The sequence below is a fragment of the Platalea leucorodia genome (assembly GCF_965183815.1).
Source record: "Platalea leucorodia genome assembly, chromosome: Z".
NCBI lineage: Eukaryota > Metazoa > Chordata > Aves > Pelecaniformes > Threskiornithidae > Platalea > Platalea leucorodia.
The window spans coordinates 31,965,470-31,992,708 of NC_138858.1; the positions used below are offsets into that span (position 1 = coordinate 31,965,470).

Below are 27,239 nucleotides of genomic sequence, written 5' to 3' on the forward strand. Positions count from 1 at the left end.
ATAATATCAGTGACGTAAAATAATCAGAATAGTATCTATGAGTGTATTCAGGCATTACACAGAACTACTGGCTAAAAATCTGCATGCAGTTCCAGGGAAGAGTGCTTCTGTGGTATCTTAGAAAAACAGATGTTTAAACGTTTGTTCTTACTATTTCCAACACTCCTGGAATTCCAGCAGCAGTTAGAGCCATGGGAATATTGATGTAAATGAGTGAATGCAGACATCTAAAAGATTAGGTCCACGTCAGACTATTCTTTTAGTGAGAGGTCTGGCTTCCTGCCATGTGTTCAGGCAATAAATTGGCCGTAACAGAGCTGCTTCTAGCATTCTGCTGAGTAGAAGTATCCCAGCAGAGACAATAGCAAGCAAAATAAGGTAAGCAAGAGTGGAAGATTACAGCAGGGTTTTAAGCAGGCTTCAATTTAAGATTATTTTATCAGACTGCTTGTTTAGATTCTAACAAATAGTGATTTTTTTCAGTTGACTTTAAAGTTTGCTTCTGAGATCTCTTCCTTACTCTAGTTTATGTCTATTTTTATGTATTTCTATATCTAGTTTAGAGCATAGATTTCATAAAGTCTGTCTGATTTGAAAGAGACGATAACCTCATTATTTTTTAGCTATAGGATGCCAAAAGTTCTTTTTAATCCACTGTTAAATTGTAACAAACTTGGAGGAGTTACTTATGTTTTTTGGAAGCAGGACTGTCAGCTGCAACCCAATACACTTGACAAAAACAGGTCCGATCCTTTAATGGTCTTAGAGATACCTTGTTATGAATGTACCAATACAGTATGAGATAATATTTCGATCCTACCACCATGTGGATGAACTCCAAAATTCTGAATTCTGTTTTCCTGTACTGAATTTGATTTAATTTTATGATCAGATGTGTCTGGGGGTTAACTGGAAGAGAGAATGATGGCTAAGAACAAACGAGATCACTAAGGGGGCCAGAGAAGCTATATAACAGATTTTCTTTGCTCCCTTCGTATAAATTAATTGATATGGTCTATGTAGCAGGAAAAAATTTCAAACTCCCTGTGCTTGTGATCTTGTTGGCATTGGCCACAAACATGCTCAAGTATATCTGATTTCGGTAGTTTAAAGAGCTATAGCTCAAGTTTTCTGCTTCCCTTGTACTTAGCTTAGACGCAAAACAAAACAGACACAGGTTTCCAAAACAAATAGCGCTGGCTAGGTCTGCAGCCAAGAACAGTATCCAACTCTTCCTAGCCCTCTTCAAGCAGCATTTACTTTACAGAAGAGAGAAAAGAACTGAAGAAATGGGCATGAAAGACATTAAAGGAAAGAAATAGACCTAGGGAGAGACATACAACATTCAAAATTATGAGTAAGAATGAAAAAAAGTGGGACTGGGTGACATCTATGTAAGAACATGGCAGGAGAGGAAAGGCTTATTGAAATGGGAGTATTTATATGTCACTCAGTCTTAAGGGACATGTGAGGAAATTAAAGCTATAGAAGCTTTTGTTATTTATTGTAGAGAGCTTTATTTGTTCTGGAGAGCTAACAGAGGTGAAGTTCTACATTTCAATTTTCTACTTGTTCAAACAAGCCGAAATAATTAAGCTTAAGTACAGTTCTTAAGAACTTCAAGATTAGCTGTCTATCTTTCTGCATATAAAGTTTCCTAAGAATTTATCCCTTTCCTAAATATGCTTCTGAAAATTTCTTTCAACTGGCCTGCCCTCTTCAGGAATTCTTCAGGATCTTGCCTTGTAATCATCCTCCTTTTCTTATAGTCATAGATATAGATAACACAGATGCAAGACTGAATCTAGATCGTTTGCATGATATCACATTGGTTCTCAAAAAAAAAAAAAAATCATTTCATTAAGCATTTAGGACTAACTCAACATAAATTGGCATTAGTAACTGCAGTATATAAAGGGCAAATCCAGCAGCAGACAATTCCCTGACTGCTTCACGGGTATAAATATCAGGAATTGGGATCTTCAGAACTTCTGATTGGGTGCAGCCAAGCTAGAATTGCACTTCAGTTTTCAGTAGGCATGTTCTGTAAGGGATTAAATGTCTGGTTTTGAGCATCCTAGATCTAACGAAGTCTTGATGCTTTGTTAATGCTGAACACTTAGCACACTAACGTCTCTCAAGATCCAGAGGCTAGTATTACTGCCCACATACTCTGCAGAGCCTGATTCAGTTAGATGTTTGCAGAGGTCAGGTCCCAGTTAAGACTTAGTGCAAAACTGCAAAGGGTCTTCTCTTTTGTTTAGCATGCTCAATGATAAAGCAATTTCAGCAAGATGAAGAAGGCCCAGTCTTTCTGTCTCTGACTACAAGTTATCAGACATTTGAAAAATGAGACATCTTTACTAGGAAGAATAAGTTAATTCTTTCTAATAAATGTTTCACTTTTCAATGACCTAACTGGATGTTTAGTTATAACTAAAGAGCCAAAGAGAGTGAAAAAGAGCCTTAGTTAGCCTTCCTAGTCTAGTAAAAAGAGAATTGCCAGGGGCAGAAGTCTTTCATTTCTACCGTTTCACGTAAATATTTAATGCGAAATTCTGCTTCAGTGAACTGAACCACACCAGAAGATGGAAGTCCCCCTCCCCCCAGGTGAATTCACAAATCATTACAGTAGTGTCAGAGCCATGATCTTTCTGGCCTAACTGATATTTAGTTATTCTGTGGAAAGCTGCATGAGGCTAAAATTATACCTATCTTTGCTTGGTTCATTCACCAGGGTACTAGACAAAATTTAAGTTCATTGTTTTCTTTGGTCTGCATTTGCTATAAACAGTTGTCATAAACAGTTGACTTCAGAAGAGTGTATAGACTTGGGAACTCCAGTTTCCCTTTCTTCAAACCAAAGTAAGGTCCTTAGCTTTTCTGAAACGCAGTGATTTAAGCTGCATCCTCAGGATATCTTATTAGCTGCCTGCGTGGTTCCTCAGTAAATGTAGTTCCCATTTTTAGACACCAGCCTCTCCTTAGGATATCTAGCCTAGGTAATGCTTAAATCCTTTTATTCATCTAGCCTTCAAAAACTGAAGTGCATTATTTTTTGTAAATATAGTCACAAATACAACAACATTTGAAAAATCCAGAGCACACTGAAGTCAAATTATTGAATTGTAAAGGAAACATTAATAATTTGAAAGTATGAATGGTTGCTAATGGTAGGAGATTGATTTTTTTTCTGGTCACTTGTGATATTCATTAATAATTCTAATATACTCCTCAAATTTCCAATCTCCAGTCCTCATTCCTGAGGTAACATTTCCTGAACCTTGGTTTAAGATTGCAATATGGCTGCATGTCTTTACAGAAAGTCAGATTATGCTGTGTTGAAGTTAGCATCATTTTCAATCGTTTATGAATACTTTGAAAATTAGACTGTATTCTGAAGGACAAAAAGAATATGATTTTCCAATCCAGCTAGCAAAGTGTAGCTAGCTTACTATGATTGAGAAGCATAAATAAATTAAATTGAAGTCACATAAACTGCTTATATTTTATCTAAGGGGTAGTCTTTTAAAATATATTGTTTTAACACAACTGTATCCATGATAAACTGCATCTTAGTGGAAGTGCAGATCGATAATTGATTTACCGTCACTGGAAACAACACCATTTTTGCCTTGCAAGACCCAGGCTTGGGTCATGCAAGCAGTAAAACATTTATTGAGTTCATTCTGCTTCCTTTAACTGTCATTTATCAAAATTATACTCTTTGCAAACTTGTTTCTCAACTGAAACATAAAGTATTTTGATGAATTCTAACTCCTACTTTAGGACTGGAAAAGAGAGGCAACTCAGGTTATCAGGATTTCTTGAGTGCTTCCACAATGCTGCTCCGCTCAGGCCGCAGAAAGCCATATGAAGTGTCTCTCCGTGGAAGGCAGTCTGCTAAGAGGCAATCTCTGCTGAGAACTGGGAAAACACCTTCTGGAAAGTCAGGTAACTCTTTCCTGAGTGACAGATATGTTCGTAATCTTGGAAACATGATTACAATCCACAGCAGAATCCAACTGAATTAAGTGTCTGGAACAGCTTATCTATAATGCCAAAAATAAAAATACCTGGAGGAACAAAAAAATGAAAGCTGCCTTTAAAACCAGTACAGAAATACTCCTCAAAATAGCGACATTAGATTTTTCACACCAACAAATTCAGACTGGTAATTCCTAAAGTACATCTATACCTCCCCAAAAAAGAGTGAATGGCATAGCAGGCCTGCCAACCATTTTATTTTGGGCACTGTACTAGTTCTTGTAATTCTAGTTAAAAGTAGAATTCATACACTATAACTTTTATAATATAACCATTTTTAAAAGGTTTGCTGCATTGATTATTGTAGTTGTTCTCCTGTTGCTTTTTAGAAAAAGCCATTTTTTTCTGGGAGCCCGATGGCCATAGTTGCTAGGCCTTTAAAGAGAAGGCCTTTGCCCACACATAGATCAGCTATGCATGTGCCGAAGGTCCAACACAGGACATGTCACACGTGCCACTTTCTGTAGGGTGTGACTTGGGCTGTCAGGGTGTGCATCGTCTGTCTCTGTACATGCAGAGTTTCTGCTCAGCCTAAACAAGGTGGAAAGAAAGCTTCTTGGAAACACCTCTAGTTTTTTCCAAATGTCTGCTTAAATACAGTTGTTTCAGATGGAGTACACCAATATAAAATGAGTAACAAAGTTTGTGGTGAAGTCATGTATTCCCAGAACATTGTGTCACCGCTGGTGCATTTTGAGTATCCTGTTGTTTTACTTACCTAATTATTCTGGCAAAGAAAGGACTGTTTCTCTTACAGCATACCATGGAGGTCTGTGTGAACTCAGAAATGTCATAAATGAGTTTGAAAGTAGCAAACCTATTCCAGTAAAACAATGTTCAGCCTAACATAATAAGAATTGTGCCTTTTCGTGTTATTCTGTGGGTGTTTGACACCCAAGTGGCTGGACCAACATCCTTCTGACATCCAGAACAGCACAGTTGTGTTCAGTAGTGATAGGGAACAATTTCGCCCCCTAACAGCTTTTTGCTATGAAGACCTGTTTGGTTTTTTTTTTTTTTTCAGTAAGAGATGTCAGGTCCCCGAAGTAAACGCTGCTATTTTAGGCAGCCGTATACACTCTAACCTAGAACTCTTGTCTGTACACAGATCCAATTTTCAAAGTGCAAAATTGGGAAACAGGCAAGTACTTACCTATGAAATAAAGAAAACTAATCTAGAAACAGTATGCTGCAGAGATACTTTCCCTACTTCACCTCTTCTCTTCTTCAGAATGAAAATTTACTTACAACTTAACTCTGTGTTTTGCACATCTTTCTGTGTACAGGCTCCTGTGCACAGCCCTGCTCTGGCTCTGGCTCCCCACAGGACTCTCTCCCCCACTTTAAGACTACTCATTCACCAGCCAACTGCTAATTTAGGCCCCCTCTCTTGTGTTCAAATTCCTCCTGTCCCCATTAGTCTCTTTCAACACAGCTATCTGCAGGTTGTCCACAATCGCTTTTCTTACACTATCCATCTTGGGTTGGAAGCCATTTTTTCAAGCTCAAGTTTTTGCACATGTTAAGTCTCCAAAAGGTTCATCATACATCTCTTCTTCTCACTGAGATAATCTTCCAAGCAAAGAAATCTTTGCTTTCCTTCTTCACACCACCATCCAGCCCCAAAACCAGCTGCCTAAGCCCACTGTGTAATTTCTATATGTTGGCTATACTGTTCGTGGTTCAAATAAATACAGATTTTCAAGCAAAGATTGCTATAAAAATACACTTGATCTTTTTATTATGGAATTTTACCATTTTTCTGTTGCTAGTAAGATTAATTACAACTCTTCTTTATTAGTGTTTAGTCTGCGAGAAACTCTGAAATGCTATATACTGACTGAAGATTCAAAAACAGTGCATTTTGACATAGATGAAGATGGCCATCATGAAATATCAACCAAGGATTCACAATCCCATGAAGGTAGTGTGCTTTTTATACGAAAACTCACCAACCATATATGTAGTACTATAGGACGTTTTTTAATGTACTGTTATGTGTACTGTGTTCAGTTTTGGGCCCCTCACTACAAGAAGGACATTGAGGTACTGGAGCGTGTTCAAAGAAGAGCAACAAAGCTGCAGAAGGATCTAGAGCACAAGTCTTATGAGGAACAGCTGAGGGAGCTGGGGTTGTTTAGTCTGAAGAAAAGGAGGCTGAGGGGAGACCTTATCGCTTTCTATAACTGGGGAGGTACCAGCTGACTGGAAGTTAGCTAATGTGACGCCCATCTACAAGAAGGGTCGGAAGGAGCATTCGGGGAACTACAGGCCTGTCAGCCTGACCTCGGTGCCGGGGAAGGTCATGGAGCAGGTCATCTTGAGTGCCATCATGGGGCACATACAGAACAACCAGGGCATCAGGCCCAGCCAGCATGGGTTCATGAAGGGAAGATCCTGCTTGACCAACCTGATCTTCTATGACAAGGTGACCCGCTTAGTGGATGAGGGGAAGGCTGTGGATGTTGTCTACCTGGACTTTAGTAAGGCCTTGGACACTGTCTCCCACAGCATTCTCCTGGAGAAGCTGGCTGCTCACGGCTTGGATAAGTGCACTCTGTGCTGGGTTAAAAACTGGCTGGACGGCCGAGCCCAGAGAGTGGTGGTGAATGGAGTTAAATCCAGTTGGTGACTGGTCATGAGTGGTGTTCCCCAGGGCTCAGTACTGGGGCCAGCTCCCTTTAATATCTTTATCGATGATCTGGATGAGGGGATTGAGTGCACCCTCAGTGAGATTGCAGATGACACCAAGTTGGGTGGGAGTGTTGATCTGCTGGAGGGTAGGAAGGCTCTAGATAGGGATCTGGCCAGGCTGGATCGATGGGCCGGGGCCAACTGTATGAGGTTCAACAAGGCTCAGTGCCGGGTCCTGCACTTGGGTCACAACAACCCCATGCAATGCTACAGGCTTGGGGAGGAGTGGCTGGAGAGCTGCCTGGCAGAAAAGGACCTGGGGGTGTTGGTTGACAGCTGGCTGAATATGAGCCAGCAGTGTGCCCAGGTGGCCAAAAGGGCCAATGGCATCCTGGCTTGCATCAGAAATAGCGTGCCCAGCAGGACCAGGGAGGTGATAGTGCCCTTGTACTTGGCACTGGTGAGGCCGCATCTCGAGTACTGTGTTCAGTTTTGGGCCCCTCAGTTCAAGAAGGACACTGAGGTGCTGGATTTTGTCCAAAGAAGGGCAACAAAGCTGATGAAGGGTCTAGAGCACAAGTCTTATGAGGAGCAGCTCGGGAAGCTGGGGTTGTTTAGTTTGGAGAAGAGGAGGCGGAGGGGAGACCTTATTGCTCTCTACAACTACCTGAAAGGAGGTTGTAGCAAGGTGGGAGTCAGTCTCTTCTCCCAAGTAACAAGTGATAGGACAAGAGGAAATGGCGTCAAGTTGTGCCAGGGGAGATTTAGATTAGATATTAGGAAAAATTTCTTCATGGAGAGAGTGGTTAGGCACTGGAACAGGCTGCCCAGGGAGAGGGTTGAGTCCCCATCCCTGGAGGTATTTAAAAGACAGGTAGATGTGCTGCTTAGAGACATGGTTTAGATGTGGACCAGGCAGTTAGGTTAGCAGGTTGGGCTTGATGATCTCAGAGGTGCTTTCCAACCTAAATGATTCTATGATTCTATTGTATGATTGTATTCTGTGATTCTATGAACTACCTGAAAGGAGGTTGTAGCGAGGTGCGGGTTGGTCTTTTTTCCTAGGTAACAAGTGATAGGACGAGAGAAAACATCCTCAAGTTGCACCAGGCGAGGTTCAGATTGGATACTAGGAAAAATTTCTTCACTGAAAGGGTGGTCAGGCACTGGAACAGGCTGCCCAGGGAAGGGGTTGAGTCCCTATCCCTGGAGGTATTTAAAAGATGGGTAGACGTGGTGCTTAGGGACATGGTTTAGTGGTGGACTTGGCAGTGCTAGGTTAATGGTTGGACTTAATGATCTTAAGGGTCTTTTCCAACCTAAATGATTTTATGATTGTATGATCGTATGTTTTCTGTAGGCATAACATTATATCGCATCTTTATGAATATTGATAGTGATATAAAAAACCTTTTATTCCACAGTAGTACGTAATATACTTAAACGATAAGACTATTATTTTGTTCACTCCCTTTTGAGTTAATGGGAAGGCTAGATGCTTAGCTATTAGGAGAGTGAAAGCAAAGATAATCCTCAGACACAAGGGCAAAATGGAGAAAAATAGAGAAGATGTTGGAATTTGCAGGATTATTTTATTTTTCATAGAACTCTTATCTCAAATGGGGCTTCTCTAATTGACACAAAAGATGATATCACAACTAACATCACAGAAGTAGTTGTTAAGAGAGTATTCGTTTGGTAGAGAGGAGGCAAATAACAACAAATGCAATTATTCTAGAAATATACATTTTCCAGAGATGTGAAAGTAGGGAGAAAAAACAATAAACCATATTTCTAACCAAAATACAGGAAAAAGTTGAAATCTTTAAGGTATCTGTCAACTTCCTGAAACTTTTTTTCTTACAAAAACCTAGCTTTTATGTGAATGAGAAGTTTATTATTTATGCCTCAGATAAAGATATAGAAAGGCTTGTTTGATGAACTAAATTTATCAATTTTATTTTATTTATAAATTTAAAACTTAATTTATAAACTAAATTTTTTTTTTCTATTAAATTGTGAATAATGACAGCTGCACTGATAAGGTATTTAAGTGTGCTTTATATCTTTTGAAGTATCTTTTACTTGATAACTTCATAGAATTTTGAAGTAACTCATACAACTAGTATTGCTAATTTATGAACAGAACCAAAACCTGCATAGGTATGCAATAGAAGCAGTTTGTGAATAGATTCGTAGTGTGACAATCCTAATGTAGAAGATACTGATGTTCCTAGAAGAAAAAAGAAAAAAAAGGAAATACTATATGTTATTCTTACATATGTAAGCACAAGCACCACAAAAATATTTTCATGATGATACAGTTAAGACAACATCATATTAGGAATCAGCTGTAACCTGGATATTTGTGGCTTTGACCTGAAGTGGGTGATGCCTTCTCTAGATAGCTGACTGTGTGATTCAGGCTGATGATGGAAAAGCCAGAAGCCCCCTGCTATTGCTACCTGTTGCTTTCCAGTCTTGTACATTTCGTGTTAGGGTCCTCACATCTGCTGCCAAAGAATTTCAGGCTTCTTTCTGATAGCATTTTAGGCCTTGCATCTCATTACTGGCCTCTATTTTCTCAGGTGCATTCTCTTTTGCAAAAGATAATTAATCAATCAATACATTTATCAGACTCAGAGTTCAGACTTCAGCATACCTGTTCACAAGCCTAACGGTACGGTCTTCCGGGTTACATGAATTCAGAGACCTGCAGGAAATGAAGTCTGATACCTATTGCTATTACACACTCTTTCTCAGATTATGTTTTAAAGCAGTTCTTTAAATTGTTTGTGATGTTTTAAATTTGAAGAGTATGACTATCTAATTCCACATATTTGTTAAATATTTTGTATTTTAGATATTGCGTGGTTAAGCGTGTTCACAAGGAATGAACCAGCAGTTACTGGTAAGGCTCCTGTGGGAATAAAAGGTATCAAAGGTATCATTCTCTCTGTTAGGCTCTGGTTTTGAAGAGATATTTGAGAGTAGGAAAATAAATTAGTAATGTTTTATACATAGACTTGACATTAGTAATAACATATTAGACCAGATATTCATTTAGGTCAGGTTGCTGGACAGTTCTAAAAATGAAAGAGCCTTTCTGTGTTTCATAAGAAGAAATCTTCGAAGTTACAAAATTTGCCTTAGCAAGTTATGAGTAATGGTTTGGACTGAAGACAAATGTATATGAGGAAATAGAATGTATACAAGCTAGAAAATCCAATTTTTTTTGAAGAAAAGTGGGTGTGCTCTATTGCTGGTATATGGGTCTCAGCTAGCAAAGACGTGTTGTAACAGGAAAGGAAAAAAAAAAGAAATGGATATGAAGAAAGAGGAAGCACATTTTTGGGAAGCACATTTTTGGAACTTTCATATTGTAAGCATAAGAAATGATTGGGAAAATCGAAGATATATTAGTTCCAGGTATTCCAGTAGAAGAGAAATGTATTCCAAGTTCAGCCATAAAGGGATGCTGTAATAGATGTGAGCAAATATCCATCTGGTCCAGGACTGCACCTTGAACAATGGCCAAATGAGGATTTCTAGGTAACAGTATAAAAGATTGATACCTTCCCAAATTCCAACACTTTGCATTTCAGGGACACCCCAAGCAAGAATTGGTTACTTGTATTTAGTTAATTTCAAAGCATTTCCTTTGCATGAATTTGTAAAATTGCCCCTTAGACTCTGGTAAGGTTTCAGTAACCAGAGAAGCTAGGTAATTCATCCAAAGCCCATCAGAGAATAAAAGTATCACATATGAAATAATGGAAAAGTTCCTTACTTTCCTTGCCATTCACTGTCTGCCTGATAGACCACTTGTCATGTTTTTCAGAGGTGATAGGGGAAGTTAGACTCCTTCAGATTTACTCAGACTAAACAATGTATAAGCAAATCACAATAAACTCTATAGATGGAGAAAGCCAAGGATAGTTAGGATGTAACTCATATTAACATATGTCCCTGGTCAACTGGCTGGACTCCTGCATCTCTCTTTTGTTGCCACTCTTACCTCTAAGTCAGAACACTCTTGACTTGGATATGAAATTGTCTTGCTGCTGACATGCCTCTTACATGCTACAGCTGAAGCTGGACAATTGCAGCTGACTCAATCTAAACTGATGCCACAAAAAGTAATAAAAATGGCAGAATTTTAGACCTTCTACATTCTACTACATTTATCTGAGTACCTATGTAAACTGAGTAAAATACACTAGGCTGGAGCGTGTCTCAATTTTTAAGGATTTTTATGCTATTTTCATGCTGTAGCTGGCTCGGACAAAATTCCTTCAGAAGACTTCCACAAAAGCATTACAGTTAGGGTAAGTTACGGCAACTAAAATCAGGGCCAGGATTAGACCAGCTAAAATCAGTCAGGTGGGATGAATATGTTCTGCTGATTCTGAATATCCTTCAAAGGCTAAAAAATACCTTTGATAATATGAAAAAAAATCTCCTTAACTGCAACTGTTAATGCATAATTACCTAACTTCTGTAAAATTTGTATTCAGGTATAGAATATAGATCAACTGCTACTTTCTTTTATATTTTTTGTCTTAAACAGTACACCTGAGATACTTTTAAAAGCACAAGTGTTATTATTTGAGGTAAATCTGCAAGGTAGTCAGATAGTTATAACATCACTGGATAGTTATTAATGTCACGAGCTTTGCTAGGTAATGCTCTTGTATGCTGTATCAGTTGACAAAGGGTACCTTAATTTATTTACTTTTTGCTGAGGCCTTGAAGTACCAAAAGGTAACGAATATTGTCAGTTTATCAGGCTGAGGAGTATCCTGTGTTATTGATATACTGTTATTTCCTGCAGCTGAAAAAGCAGTATTATCTAAAAAGCGAATAAATCCAATGCACCCACAATTATGACAGTGGAAAGATTTTGACCTAGAAAGCATGCAGGAAATAAAAGGGAAAAAAATCCTACATTTTCCGTAGCGACATATACATAGTCAGGTATATTACATAAACATGTATATTACATGTATGCGTTAAGTACTAATATATAAGCCTTTGTAGTTCATATTATATATATTCATGTATAACTGATATTCTACACATTAACTATAAATATAGAGAAATAAAGTATATATATGGCAAATAAAGTAAATATAAAAAGAAATAAAATATTTCAAATAAAAGAAATAAAGTATATATATGGCAAATTTAAAGCATCACAAAGTGATAGACTTCAAATACTTTACAGAAGAGAATGGTATCAAGAGTGATTATATTTGTTTTTATTCCTATGCCTATCGATGTAAAGTGAACCTGAATGTTGTCTTTTTACAAAATACTTTCGGCTATGCTTCATTTTACAAAATGATACACATTTTATTACAATATTCTCCTCTATGTAAAACAGATTCTAAAAATTTGGTGATCCTCACACAGAGATCAAAGCTTAATAAATTTGTCCTACTGTGCAAGGGTAAGAAGCAACTCTCTCTGAAGGTAAGAAGTTTATTTCCTTTGTAACTTGTGGGTACTCTTTCTTACTATAGAACAGTTTCCCCCCCAGACCTTTTCAAATTCATTTTCCTTTACTTACTACCTTCCACATTTCATAACTTCTGACTATCTCCCTCTATGCTGTCTGGGGAAATATTTAAAGTAGGTTATTTCAAAAATCATTGGGTTAGGTAGTTGACTACTGTCACTACAGGACAGTTGGGGATGTTGGGTTGCAGTCTCTGTGGAGGGAGAGGGGGCTTTTTAACTAGAAAACATGAAGGAAATAAAAGGGGAGGAAGAAGCAGGAATGATGCCTTGGAAAGAGATGATTTAAGAGGGGAATTATTTTCTCTGAATCAACCCAAAGTACAAGATAAGGAATGTGATAGAAAGAAAATACAGCTGAACATAGTATCCTGTTTTAAACATTTTCCATCTGTTGTCAGAACATTCTCATTTTCTCCAGTCTTGTGAAGGTTTGTTTATGGTAGGAAGAGCAGGCAGGAATAATTTTCCCTGTTGGAGGGTTATAACCTTTACTGAAATCTGTCTGAGGAAGAATGTTATGTTGGAATTTACCCTCTAAAAGAGGGCAAAGGTCTAAGAAGCTCTGGTTACACAGATTATATTGAGATAAAGAATGACCCTTCATCTAATGTTGGCCATGCATGATGGTGTAAATTGCCAAATGCTTCTTCAAATTAAGTTTTTGATGTTTTTAATTTGTTTCTAATTTACAGATGACTTTCCATAAAATCTATTTCCTGAAATTATCTGGGGAAATGTATGTTGCAAGATACATTAATTATATTTATAATAATTATCCCACTGGGATTTTTCTTTCTGTCCTTGAAAGAGCAACTATTTTAAAAGGATTTTTCTGGTTCAGAGATTACCTTTTCATAAATTAATTTTTTGAAAGGTGTTCCACCAAATCAGGGAAAGAACTGAGTGTTGAGCCCTAATGGATTTTACTTCCCAATCACCTATTTTAAAGTACCAAGTTATACCAGATTACATTTCTTGACATGATTAAAAGCAGTTCTTATCTGAAAATGAGGTAAGACATATTTAGTGTCTCCTGAATATGTAAAAACCTTGGAAGATCGTGGACCTTTCTTTTTCCAGCAGAATACAAATAATTTTCTTAATCTCTATGGGAATTCTGATATGGAAGATAAGAAGGCTCCTTATCTGTGATAAAGTTTTGGTATTCTTTTACAACATGGTTCAGTCTTGGCCGCATTGCAAAATAGAATCTGGGCATTAAACAGTTTGAAGGACTGTCTTTGGTATTTGCTTTCAACCCAATTCATTTTGCACTGCCAATGGTAAAAGATGAACATATTCATGGAAGTGTTTTGAGAACTTATCAACTTATTCACCTTGGATAATTTGAATGTAATCATTAATGGACTTTATCAAAAAAGAGAGTTTTCTTTAGAATTAATACTACATTTGGTGGATTAAAAGAGCAAAATATGAAGACAAAATTACCAATCTAGGTGGTTGTAAACACAGGTCTTAAAAGCATCCTGTTCAGAGCCAGATTATCCTTCCGTGGAAAGATGCAACATGAAAACATGCAACCATGAAGATCCTGACTTTAAACAGGTATATAATCATGATCAAACAAATAAAAACGTGTGTGTGAGAGAGTGTATGCAAACATAGGTGTAAAAAAAGTGCAGCTAAATGTATCCTGCTGTTTACTCATTAGAGCAACTAATTGTTTACTTTCCTACTTCAGCTGATTTTTAGTATTTTCCTCAGAAAAATGAAAATAAGAACTTTTCCATACTTTTGACTTGATCTGTATGTGTGAGTACATCCTTCAGTCTAAAGGCAAAATATCTGACTTTCAATTAAAACATGAAAGATGGAGATGTTTCTTGTATTGTTATACTTATATAGAATGCAGGGAGAGACAAAGTAGCTTTCAGCTGGTACAAATTCTTAGACAAGATCTAGAAAATCTGTATGAGCATATTAGCAGATCTAGAAGGGTCAGTTTACAAAAGTAATGATATTTTTAAGAAATAGTCAAAAAGTTCTGGGAAGTAATAAACTCAGCAAATTTGCAGATGACACCAAGTTGGGTGGGAGTGTTGATCTGCTGGAGGGTAGGAAGGCTCTAGATAGGGATCTGGCCAGGCTGGATCGATGGGCTGGGGCCAATTGTGTGAGGTTCAACAAGGCTCAGTGCCAGGTCCTGCACTTGGGTCACAACAACCCCAGGCAACACTACAGGCTGGGGGAGGAGTGGCTGGAGAGCTGCCCGGTGGAAAAGGACCTGGGGGTGTTGGTTGACAGCTGGCTGAATATGAGCCAGCAGTGTGCTCAGGTGGCCAAGAAGGCCAATAGCATCCTGGCTTGTATCAGGAATAGTGTGGCCAGCAGGACCAGGAAGGTGATAGTGCCCCTGTATTTGGCACTGGTGAGGCCGCACCTTGAATACTGTGTTCAGTTTTGGGCCCCTCAGTTCAAGAAGGACACTGAGGTGCTGGATTTTGTCCAAAGAAGGGCAACAAAGCTGGTGAAGGGTCTAGAGCACAAGTCTTATGAGGAGCAGCTCGGGAAGCTGGGGTTGTTTAGTTTGGAGAAGAGGAGGCGGAGGGGAGACCTTATTGGTCTCTGCAACTGCCTGAAAGGAGGTTGTAGCGAGGTGGGGGTCGGTCTCTTCTCCTAAGTAACAAGCGATAGGACGAGAGAAAATGGCGTCAAGTTGTGCCAGGGCAGGTTTAGATATTTAGACATTAGGAAAAACTTCTTCACTGAAAGGGTTGTCAGGCACTGGAACAGGCTGCCCAGGGAAGGGGTTGAGTCCCCATCCCTGGAGGTATTTAAAAGACAGGTAGATGTGCTGCTTAGAGACATGGTTTAGATGTGGACCAGGCAGTTAAGTTAACAGGTTGGGCTTGATGATCTCAGAGGTGCTTTCCAACCTAAACAATTCTATGATTTTATGATTCTATGAAAACCATAAAAGATATATATATAATTTAATATAAATAAGAAATTAAAAGTGAGAAGTCCCTGAAATACTTTCAGACTGAATTCTGTATCAGCAGATGATTATAAATCAGGAGTAATGCATTGTGTATAGAAATACAGGTAGCCAGGTGGTTTTGGTTTTGTGACCAAAGCTTGATTTTGTTGGCTCTTCTCTAGATAGAAATGATAAAACATTGTGAACACAGGAAGGAAACTACTTTAGTTTTTCTACAAGATATCTTAGACATTCTAACCTAGAGAAAATGTAAAACTAAGGAAATGTAGCTAATAATTTTTGTAACGGTTGTAGTCCAGTGGATTTACTATTTAGGGGGATTGAAAAGATGATCTTTCCAATTTCAGTGATCAAAATTAAAGTTATCTGGGATCAGAGAGCTTTCAGAACTTCATAATAGTGAATGTGAACACTGAAAACCTAAAATTCCCAGCCTAATATTTCTAACATTGCTAACATTTTTCCTAAATCAGAAAGGAATCCTGGTAATTTGAAATTACAAGAAGTTTCTTGTTTGAATGCATTTTGAAATGGTCTTTCAAAGGTACAAGCTACAGTACAATTAATTTTTTTTAGTAATTAATGAACAAATCTCTCACATACTGGGCCTGGAAGATCCAAGTGAGTCCTTCAGTTTAAGTTCCTGCTAAGTACTTACTTGCCACAAGTATTCCTTGGCTCTACATAGGAGGAGAAAGCAAGGAAGCTTAGGGTATTTATAAGACAAGTTCTAGTCCCCTCCTTGTATGATGTAGACAATCACAGTCATATTGCATTCTTCTAAAATGTATTTCATATGTTTTTTTATTGAAAAAGATATGCCTTTTTAAGTGGAGCTGTTCAGAGGGAAAGAATTAGTGTCTTGATGGCTGCAAGTTTTGGGGGACAGCTGGAAAGACAAGCTGTAACAGTTGCCTGTAGAGACCTATTCATCACTCTGGGTTTCTAAACAGATAATTAAAACGAAAGATTTATTTTGAGAACCCATTTGTTGCCTAAGAAGACAGATAGTGATCTACTTATCATGGTTTCTTGGTGATACCTTCAAGTAGAAGAAAAAAAAATGTTCCTCATTTGTACGAGGAGAAATCAGCAGCCTGCACTTGAACCACATCCAGTTAGGCCAAGAGGCAAAATCATAGTCAAGTCTGAATCATGAGATTCTTAATAAACCTTCTAGAATGAGTGCACTGATCAGAAAGTAATTTCTGGTGTGACCAATTAAGCCTCCACTGTCCTTAGGATGAAAAAGCACGGGAGCAGTTGACTGAGATGGAGAAATACTTCTCATGGCCAATGACAAAGCTATGTGGTGCTGTAATGGGATATTTAGTCTGCTAGCTTTTAACAGTAAATCTTAAAGACAGGCATTTTCCTTTTTTTATAGGAAGACTGCCAGCAGAATTACCAGAAACATGAGAATCTGTGGAGCCTGCTGTTATACCAGCAGGAAGAGTTGCATAAGTGTTGTAAATTTCCATTTCCATAACCAAGGCTTATGGAGCCACAGTTCACAATCAATATTTATTAAAATGTCTTTTATTAATTAGGCTGTTATTATCACAATAAAACAATAACACCTTGTAGCAACAATAATAATAGTTTATAATAACATCTTATTCTGACAGGGGATTAAGTCAGGAAGGTAACACAGATCACAACCATTATTTGTTGCAACACTATACTGGTAAATGCATAAAACTGTTTGCATCACAAATGCAGTTACTCCTCACATGGTGCACACACTTGTGGTCGCCCAGCTGGAGCAGCAGCGGAGAGGCCAACCCCAGCAGTTCACTCGGGAGTAGGCTTACATTTACCTATAACTGTAATTATTTTAACTCTATAATAGAGCATGCTTATCATAATTAATAATATCATACAAGCAAATGCAGTTAACCACACAACAGTTAGAATTAAGAGATACAGAACAGTATTTCCCTTTAGCTCCACCACAGAAAATGTTTTCCCAACTATCTCCCCACAACATGTTGACAATGATGGGATGTTTCCCACCCCTTATATATAATTCTCCTACTAACCAATACAGTCTCTTTTAGCACAAGTAAGATTATATTTACAAACTTTGTCACTTGATGTAGCCCATGCACAGGAAAGTGTCAATCGCAGTCATTTTTGAAAAAAACAGCATAGGGTTATGTTGTTGAAATGAGGTTTGTTTAGCATTCACTGTTGACATTAATGGCTTGATTTGACCTGGAGTTCTCAACTGGACTGCTAATGTTTCATGCCCTTCTTATCTTCTTGCAGGCTGTCTCATAAATTAGCAGTTTCCTTAGAAGTCTCAACCAAAATTACGCAGCCATGTAGTATCAGAGCTGGGTCTGTATCCTTGGGACACAGGCAGCTGAACAGATCGTAGGAGGAAGGAGTACAGGGGGAACAAATAGTAGAGGGGGGAATTACCAGGGAGAGTTGTTTACATTCTGTGTTGTTACATGTATGTATAGGTTTTAATGTTCTCATTTTACCATTTTCATTATGTATAAATCTTTACTATTTATTTTTTACTCTTCCAGAAGTGCAGGTTTTAGTGATTATATATTGGTTATCAGAGAAGTACACATCTCCTTCAGTACATATCTGTACTATCTCTCTTCAGTGTTATTTCTGTTCTGGCTCAACCATGATATTTTACTATTCATGATACATTACCACCCTCAGACCTTTGCATATGTATACTTAACCCTTTCAGCTCTTATTAAGTACTAGTAGCACTCAGTTTTCCCTCAGTTTCAAACCTTCCTTTCCCTTTCGTTTCTTGATTGATACCCCTCCTAAATTCCTTCTTGACTTAACACATTTGCTTAAAAGATTACTGAAGCCAACAATTCTATCAGTAGATCTGGCTGCTCCTCTTCAAGTTTTTGTCCCTTGGCAGATAATGCAGGGTTATTAGGTTATTATAACTGGACAGCATTTTCCCAAAACTTTGACTAGAATAGTCAGCCTGGGTAGATTGAGATCTGGAGGGCTGTAACTCTCAAAGCTCCATTAAGAGCTGTAGCAGTTTTTATTCTAGGGTCCTCTCTACTTTGCTGAGTAGTTAGATGAAAGTAAACAAGACAGAGACCAATTTAGTCAGAGGTTAGCTGTGCAGTCATGAAAGACCTTATTGTGGGACTTACTCTTTACTCCAGTTAAATAGGCCAAAATAAAGAAAATGAAGCTCCAAACAGGCAAAATCTGGCAAGTGAGGTCCATAGAATGATCTTGGTTCAGAACTTTTGATCTTGTCAGTAGTGATGATGCCATGTTTACTGTGCTTGGCTGCTGGCTGGGGTCAATCCACCACAGTCCTTTTTGGCACCCAGCATGCAGCTTGAGGTTTTTTTTTGGCTCCATAAGTTGATTCATCTGTTGGAGAGCAAAGGAGTGAACAGCAAGGTTCATTCCCCTTCAGCAGTCCCATATGGCCAGTGTGAAACTCTGGTGGAGGATGGAAGTTAACAGTGGACTATTCTGGCCTGAACAAAGCCATGCCACCATTGAATGCTGCCATATCAGATGTCCTAGAGCTCCAATATCAGTGGGAGTCAAATGTAGTAGAGTGTATGCTACAACTGATATTGCTGAACCATTTTTCTTGATCCCTTTGGCAGCAGAGTGCAGGCTACAGTTTGCTTTCATGTGAGGGATATCCAGTACACCTGGAACTGACTGCCCCAGGGCTGGAAGCTTAGCCTTGCTATTTGTCAGGACAGGACCATCTGTGAGAAAAAAAGCAGAGGTGTGTTGGCCCCGGCCAGCAGCCAAGCTCCCATACAGCCACTCACTCAATCCCACTCTCTGCCAGTGGGACAGGGAAGAGAATAGCAAGAGCAGAAAAAACTTGTGAGTCAAGATAGAGACTGTATAATATGTGAAGGTCAAAAAAAGGACCCTAAAAGTGATGCAAAAGTACATACTCACCTCCTCCCATAAGCAGATCAAAGCCCAGCCAGTCTCTGAGCAACAGCTACCTTGGAAGCAAAAAAAACCCCACCCTCTTCTTCCTCTACACCAGTCTTTATGGCTGACTCTGACATTATATGGCATGGAATATCCCTTTGGCCAGTCTGGGACAGCTGTCCCAGCTGCATCCCCTCCCAGCCTCTTGCCTACCCCCAGCCTACTTGCTGGGGCAGAGTGGGAAAAAGAAAGGGTCTTGATGCTGCGTGTGCACTGCTCAGCAATAGCCAGAACACTGGTATGTCATCAACCCTGTTTTAGTCACAAATCCAAAGCGCCATATAATTAATTTGTAATGCTTTCCAAGGTCCATAGCAATTGAGGTGGCAGCTCAGTTTTACTAGTCTCCTTATCATCATTATACGACTCGTGGTTTTTGATCATGTGCTTATTTCCTTCTTTCATCTGAGGCAAAATGTAGATTGTAGTGTGCCCTATAGTCTTCTGTGTAACATGTCATGACAATGTAAGGTAATTTGTTCTGTTTCTGCTGGCCTTCATACCTATTCCTTCTTATCTTTTAGCTGCTTCCTGGTTTAGAGTGCAGCAGTTGAACTTAGCCTGGGGTTATGTTCATTGTGCCTTATTCAGACTGACTTTAAATAATTTTGAGTCTATTTATTGTAAAACTTGGATACTACTCTTTCACATCTTTCTCTGTAGCTCCCATCACTGACATATTATTCCATAAGACAATGTTTTTTTCTTTAACCTGTGGAGACATTTATACCATTTCTCTAACATGAGCATACATATGCTATCGCAAGCGCATCGTGAATCACCCATGGGACTGTCATGGTTTAACTCCAGTCGGCAAATGAGCACCACAGCTGCTTGCTCATTACCCCCGCAGTGGGATGGGGGAGAGAATTGGAAGAGTGAAAGTGAGAACACTCATGGGTTGCGATAAGAACAGTTTAATAATTGAAATATAATAATAATTTAAAAAAAATAATAGTAATGAAGAGTGAGAAATAAAACTCCGGAAAAACAAGTGATGCAACTGCTTACCACCCACTGACTGATGCCCACCCAGTCCCTGAGCAGTGATTGCTGTCCTCCAGCCAACTCCCCCAGTTTTTATAGTGAGCATGATGTCATACGGTATGGCATAGCCCTTTGGCCGGTCTGGGTCAGCTGTCCTGGCTGTGCCCCCTCCGAGCTTCTTGTGCACCTCCTTACTGGCAGAGTATCGGAAGCTAAAAAGTCCTTGGCTTAGTATAAGCACTGCTTAGCAACAACTAAAACATCAGCGTGTTATCACATTATTCTCATGCTAAATCCAAAACACAGCACTATACCAGCTACTAGAAAGAAAATTAACTCTATCCCAGCTGAAACTGGGACAGGGACATGAGTAAAGGTGTATTTTTTTGTCACTAAATGTGAAACCTAACCTACAAATTGGTTCTTCATTTAATGCAATGGCAAAGAAACAGTCAAATCTATAACTGAGAACCAGTCGTTTTTTTCTTGGAACTTTCAAATGATCTCTCAGGCATGCCTGCTGCCATAGGAGCTGTCCTCAGGATAAACTTTATCTGGCAGTAGTCCACCATATTCTCCGGATTTTCTCATCAGCCTTCTTAAGAGGCCATAATAGAAATTTATCTGTGTCATGATTTCCTGCAAAACACCTTGTTCTTCAATGATCTGCTGCAACTCACAGCCCTAGCAATGTTTGGATATGCTTCTACTCCCCACTCCTCTTTCTTCTCCCAGTCACACAATATCATTCCCCAAATCATCTTCCTGTGATGGCTCTCCATCTAATTTTCCATCATTTCATGCAGATACAGCAGGTATTTTTAATTTTTGCATCTTGATCTGCTTTTGCAAGTGCCTAGTTTTGGCTTCACTTTACCAGATCCCATTGGAGTCTCCCTTGCTCTAGCATGAACTTCTGCAGTGTACACATTAATCCCTCTCCTTGCTTCTGCAGGTTTTCTTTCCTGTTTTCTGAAGTCACCAGATTCTCTTATTCCACTTCTATTTCCTTATTACCTTTCTGAGTCCCTAGGAGGTATTTCTTTCGTAAAGGCAAATTGTCTTCAACTTTCTTAATAGTATTTTTGAAAACAGAATTTTTGGATTGAAGCTGCAGATGCTCTGCTGTTACACTGACTTGATCAGGACAAAATGTTTTAGCTGCTTCCCTTTATAGCTTTGCTAATACAGTAGGCATATCCTCAAGTTTCTTCCATGTACTCTGCAATAACTGCAAGACATTTTCTTTCCATCCCCTGTTGTCATATGGGCTGAAAGGACACATTCCTCCTTCCATGGAAAGGTGGTTACTGCCAATGCTGTAATCTCCAGCATAGCTGGGACCCTTTAATATCCTCCTGCTTTCCTCCAAGCACTCATTTCATTATAGAGGTCCCCTTAAGCATCGTGCACAATGATAATACACCAGACTGGTCAGATTTATACAACTGTCTTGTAAGTGGGATAAGAGTGCTCCAACAGATCACTCAAAAGGGAAGATGAAATAACTTGATGATGATGCATTCATTTACCATCTCAGTCTTCCCCAAAAGGTAATACAAACTCCCTGCTCCCTGACAAGAGGTTTAGTTGGAGGAAACACAAATCTCAACCTTTTATTAATTAAGCTCTTTCTATTAGCAGCAGATAACTATTCACACAGTCTTCTCAGTTACCTTCTCACTCAGTGCACACATTCAGGAGCAGGGGCGCGTACCCCCACTCCGGGGGTTTCCCGGCAGCTGTGCACAGTCACACACGGGGTCCCTTGTTTCAGCAGGCGTGCTGACATATACTGCCCTGTAGTCTCTGTCCACCTATAGCAGCCACTGCCTTCTTGGATGTGGCGTGGGCTGCATGACCCATCGCGGGTGCCGCTGTGTGCTGGAGTTCAGCAGCTCTGAGTTTTTGCAGATTTAACAGGGCTACTAGTCTCCAGGGCTTATGGTTTCAGAGACTACCTCTCAGCACATAGTCTTCCTCTCTCTGGTGGGCTGTTTTCTGGTAACTATTTCTCTGTCCTCACCCTGAGGTGCCTAGAGAGCCCAAACACATCCACATACACAGAGGGGCTGTTTTGACAACAGCCATTCCTCCAAAGATGGATCTTAAAAAAAGTGTATTGGAAACTGGAGATGTACAGAAAAATCATAGGTAAAAGAACAGTTGTTTAAGGGTAATTGGTACTGTAACATTCTAGTTTTACTCCAAAAGAGGCAAGAAAAACTGTGGATTGACATTTTGTTGCTAGTGGCAGTTGACAGGGTAGGTCTGTGGTAAGAAAATAACGAGATGAAAATCCTAAATTATCCCAATAACAGGTACACTGCAGAGGAAAACTGTGCTGGTCTTTTTGTGAAGCAAAGGAATGCATCTGTGGGTCTGGAAATACTCAGTCCTTTAAGGGAGACAGGTGTTTTATTCATAGTTATCACACAATCTGTCCCAAAATGATTAGGTGTTGCCAAAGGTTTATCTAAAAATTGGCAAATATGTGTCACTGGAGAAAAGCTTTGAAAATACAACAAGCCAGCAACATACATGAATTTTTGTCACATGAAATGCTATAGAAAGGCTTCAAAAATATAACATATGTTCTTTACTTTGTGTATTTTCATAGCTGAGTGAAGATAATCACTTTTTCATCATGCATTACCAAGGAGATTCAGTGCAGTTCCAATGCTATGAAGATAAAAGTTACTACCTGTATGTGAATGACGACTCACTTGATATTCGCAAGCCGGAAAACAAACAACCCAACGAGGACAAAAATTTTTACTTCAGGGTGTCATACTTACCGGAAAAGTAACTTGTCTACCTTTCAGAGGCCTAAGTGTCCATACAACTCCTATAATAAGCTAACAGAAGAGAAGGAAGGTTGAGATCAACTAACTTCCATTTTGGCTTAATTTTTACTTTTTTGTAATTTCTTAAGTCACCGTTTTGCATGAGTAACATCCTTTATTTCTGTACTTTCAACAGGAAAAGAGAAAGGCTAAGTTTGAAAAACTTACTAACTGATCAGTTTCTTTGTGTCTTACCCGCACAATTATGGTTTTAAGGACCTGAATTCTTCTGAAAGGGGAAAAATACATAGGGGATATTTTGAAGACAGGGGAAAAAGAAGGAAGCATACATGGATATGAAATACAAAGCACAGTTAGTTCTCCATGTGGTAAACATTTTACTTTTTAAAAGATGTCTCTTGTGAGCTCACCTGAACTTGAGAAGAAAACATTTAGAAGTTATTAAATGCATATCTGCATGTCCTGACTGGCTGACTTTGGGAAAGGAGTGGAAAAGGTGTCTCAGGTCTACCTGAGAACAAAGGAAGAGGCTGAAGGTTAGACAAAAGATCTCTCTGCCCCTGTAGCTCTGAGTCAGCCCGTATATTCCATTATGCAATTTCAGCATCTACCCAGCATGGCAGCTCTCTAAGAAAACGTATACAGAGCGTCAGACTCACAATGTGCAGGCATAGGGAGGGAGGCATATTGAACTGACGGGGCATAACAGATGCCTATGAATACTGGCAGAAAATTGTTCTGACACATTGGCTTTCACCTCTGAATCATAGTGGGAAATGCAATCGTGTTCAGCTGCAAAGCAGAGTGCAGAACAGCATCTGAAAAATAATTAAATGTTCAAAATGACTGAATAAAATAAACACTAGCTGCTTATGTGGGGTACACTGGAGGAGCAGTAAGAGCACCTGCCTTTTAGCAACAGGGTTTGTCAGTCTGAAATGGAGGATGCTGACACTTGGAACGTCCATAGACCATACCCTGCAAGGCACAAAACATTTGAAATACAAGAAGAGACAAACCAAAAGTGTACACAGGATCACTAGGTATTAAAGATCTGGTTCTCCACTGCTGCGCATGGAATCCCACTGTGATTTAGCGCCAATTTTCTTTGATGCAAGTCATTTGGGAATGTATATGTGTAAATGATAGACATCAGGCACCTATGCCAAGAGGTTGTCACTTAGGTGCAGTGGAACAACCTACAAGCTACACAGCACTTGCAGGAATTGTTCTGTGTAAGTATAATAAGCAATGCATACCTGAAATAGGAATCCTAACATCAGTCAATCACACCAATGCACATTACAATAAGGCAATTATCTATAGTAGACCAAACTCCAAAGATCCGTGAGACCTTAAAAGATTTCTCCCCCCCCCCCACCCCCCGCTACTAGCAGTGTGGAGTTTCACTGCTGGGCTTGTATTTTTCAAATAGTGAAAATCATTCTGTTGCTTCTAATGCTGACTGAACAGAGGAGAGCTTTTGAGTATTCCCTAAATAATACTTACAACTTCTGGATCTGTTAAGAGTTCAGTGAAGTCAGTGGGAAGAAAAAAACCCCAAACTCTAGATATTGACTTCAGCACACCTTACACTAGAATTATTTTAGCACTATCTATTACGTTGCACAAGAAATAAATTTGATTATGTATCAGGTACAATAATTTCACTAACTGATACACTAACACTTCATAGTCATACATTTATTATTGGTAATGTGATCATCTTACTAAATTACAGAACATGCTCTCTAGATGGTAATTTGATGAAATGATGACAACTCATCATAAAGCTCATACAAAGCATATTAATGAAATCAGCATTGCTGATGTCAGCAAAAAATTAATGTTGACCTCAGTGAATTTTGAGTCTGTTTTATAGTTAAACTATGGTTATATGCAGAATTTTGTACTTTTATGATCTACCTTAAAAATAAGATTTTTTTTTTTTTTAACAATTTAAGGGACAAAAGCCCTTGGAAAGCAGCAGTGGTAATTTTGTAAAGTTTCAGATTTGAGATATAAGATGGTAATGCCATTTGACAATTTTTCTCAGAAAACACAATAAATCCACCCAGCTTTGTAACTATAAATGTACATATAAAAAGAAGTTAACAATTTCTGGATCCTAATCTTTCCTGAATTCTCATTTTGCTCATACAAACTCTTCAAACTGGCAATTTCTAAACAAAAAATAACAATCTAGCATTAGTGCAATTGCAACAGTACTAAAATTTGTAAGTAATCCACGCAATTTCTGTTGAGGATCTTTAGTAACACAACACATCAACAGACAAAGACTTGTTTATGCCTCTTCCCTGGTGTGAAGTTCTCACCCTTCCAGTCACTCACAGTCTGAAGCCAAGGGCCTTTTTCTCTTAGATAGGATGATGTGATGATGCTGCCGTTACAACAGATACAATAATATGTATGTATCTCGTAGTTCCCCACTCATCTAGACAGAAGGGTATTCTGCCTTGAGTGTTGCTGCTTTTAGATATACGTGGCATGAATTTTGAAGTAGAAGGTGTGTATAAACAGAGATTTTTTAACGTCATCTTGGTTTTGTTTCTATTTGTCCATAATTTGTCTAACCAAAGAAATCATAGGCAGGCTAAATTCCTCCGACGTTTGTGTGCTTTAAATGTGACTCCTCATATTCCCTCTATAGATGAAGAGCTGCAGAGGAGCAGATTCTCTACCAGCTTCCCTCTTCACTGCTTCTGGCAAATTACATGGGCTAACTAGTACCGAGGACGAAAGACGGCAGCTGTTAAGGTACAGCGCCCATGTTAACATACAGTTCATTGAAGCTGTCCTTCTCTAGCACCATCTCGTGGACCTCAAGCGTGAACGGTAGTAACCTTGTATCCAAATTTCATCACATCAGCAAGCTACAAAAATGTTCTCAGCGGCTGAAAACAAAAAAAAATATTTCTTTTTCCAAACCCTGATATTTATTTCCAACTGATACAGAGCTCAGATCTCCTGTGCCTGGAATGACTGAAGCGGGCAGCCAAGCAGTCAAGGAAAGAAAACTGTCCGCTCTATTTGGCATTTGTAAGGCTGTATCTGCAGTACTATGCCCAGTGTTGGGCTTTCCAGCACATACTGGAGCAAGGCTGAGCAGAGGCACGAGGATGGTTAGGAGGATGGAGCATCTGAGGAGGCAAGGCTAGGGCAGCAGGGTTTGTTTAGCCTGGAGGTGAAAAGGGTGACTCTTCACCTAGCTGAAGGGGGATTGTAGCGAAGATGAAACCAAACTTTCCTTAGAGCTGCATAGCAGAAGAACAATAGGCAGTAGTCACAAGTTGTAGAAAGGGAAATTTTGACTGCCTGTAAAGAAAAAAAAATGATAAGGATATATAGGAATTGGAACAAGTTTTGTGATTATAAAGTGTCCATCTTCGGAGTTTTTTTAAAATTCAACTGGACAAGGCTCTGTGCAACCTCATCTAATGCTGAAGGTAAGCCTGCTTTGAGCAGGTGGTTTGAAAAAATGACCTTCAGAGGTTCCTTCCAATGTAAATTATATTGTGATTCTATGATTCAAAGGCAACTTCAGTGTCTTAGAACTTACAGAATATTTAATCCAAAGAGCAAAAGTATTCAATACAACCTACACAAACATACAGAACCACATAAAAGCAAACAAAATAAATCCTATTGATTTCATCCCAAAGCACAGTGTTTTCAAGACTACACGCAGGCTTGAGCCCAAGGGAAAATACAGTCAGTGTCAGAAAACATGTCATAACAAGAGAAAGATTCCCTCTTGATCTCCAGAAAACCCAAATTGAAACACATGGGCTATTTCAGAGCAGAAAGCTGTGTAAGGAGAACAAGGGTTCATTTGGAAAATAAAAAGTAATTGCAATATGATTATCAGGTGAATTTAAAAGCTACTGTCATTTTACCTGATCGTTTCTGGTGTAATTTTTCTTGCAATAATAGTCTTTGCAATATTTGAATGATTTCAGGAAATACAGTAAGCACATCTCATTGTATTGAAGTCAGGTCAGTTCTGTGAGGATCCCCCCCACCCCCCCACCCCTCCCCCAGAAACTAAAAGTCATGACTAAATTACAATTTTATTAAAGAAATCAGAATGTACATTAGGTATTCTAATAATGTTAAAAACTAAAAGATCTAATACACCTAGCTACAACTGTAACCTAAATTTCACAAGTTATGCAAATTACTACCAGAATGTTTAATTCCTGCAATAAATAGATTTTTCTTTCATGGACTTTGAAGTTGTGGCTGACAGGCATGATATTTTCTGTAACGTTAAGACTGCCCTGTTA

At 38.9% G+C, this 27,239-nt stretch overlaps 1 protein-coding gene across 2 annotated transcripts; it reads left to right on the forward strand.

Moving 5' to 3' along the window:
* The first annotated feature begins 338 nt into the window (after nucleotides 1–338).
* LOC309602426 (uncharacterized protein) lies at nucleotides 339–26,942 on the forward strand. Of its 2 annotated transcripts, XR_014230659.1 has the most exons (8): nucleotides 339–378; nucleotides 3,790–3,954; nucleotides 5,849–5,971; nucleotides 9,545–9,592; nucleotides 12,068–12,156; nucleotides 13,678–13,770; nucleotides 22,746–24,167; nucleotides 25,604–26,942. XR_014230659.1 is itself a non-coding variant. In XM_082335996.1 (7 exons), the coding sequence occupies exons 2-7, from the start codon at nucleotides 3,843–3,845 to the stop codon at nucleotides 22,932–22,934; spliced, it is 654 nt and encodes a 217-aa protein (XP_082192122.1). In that variant the 5' UTR covers nucleotides 339–378; nucleotides 3,790–3,842; the 3' UTR covers nucleotides 22,935–24,291. The 2 variants fall into 2 exon arrangements, 1 of the variants encoding a protein (XP_082192122.1); XM_082335996.1 differs by lacking the exon at nucleotides 25,604–26,942 and having other exon boundaries at nucleotides 22,746–24,291.
* Nucleotides 26,943–27,239: the final 297 nt, after the last annotated feature.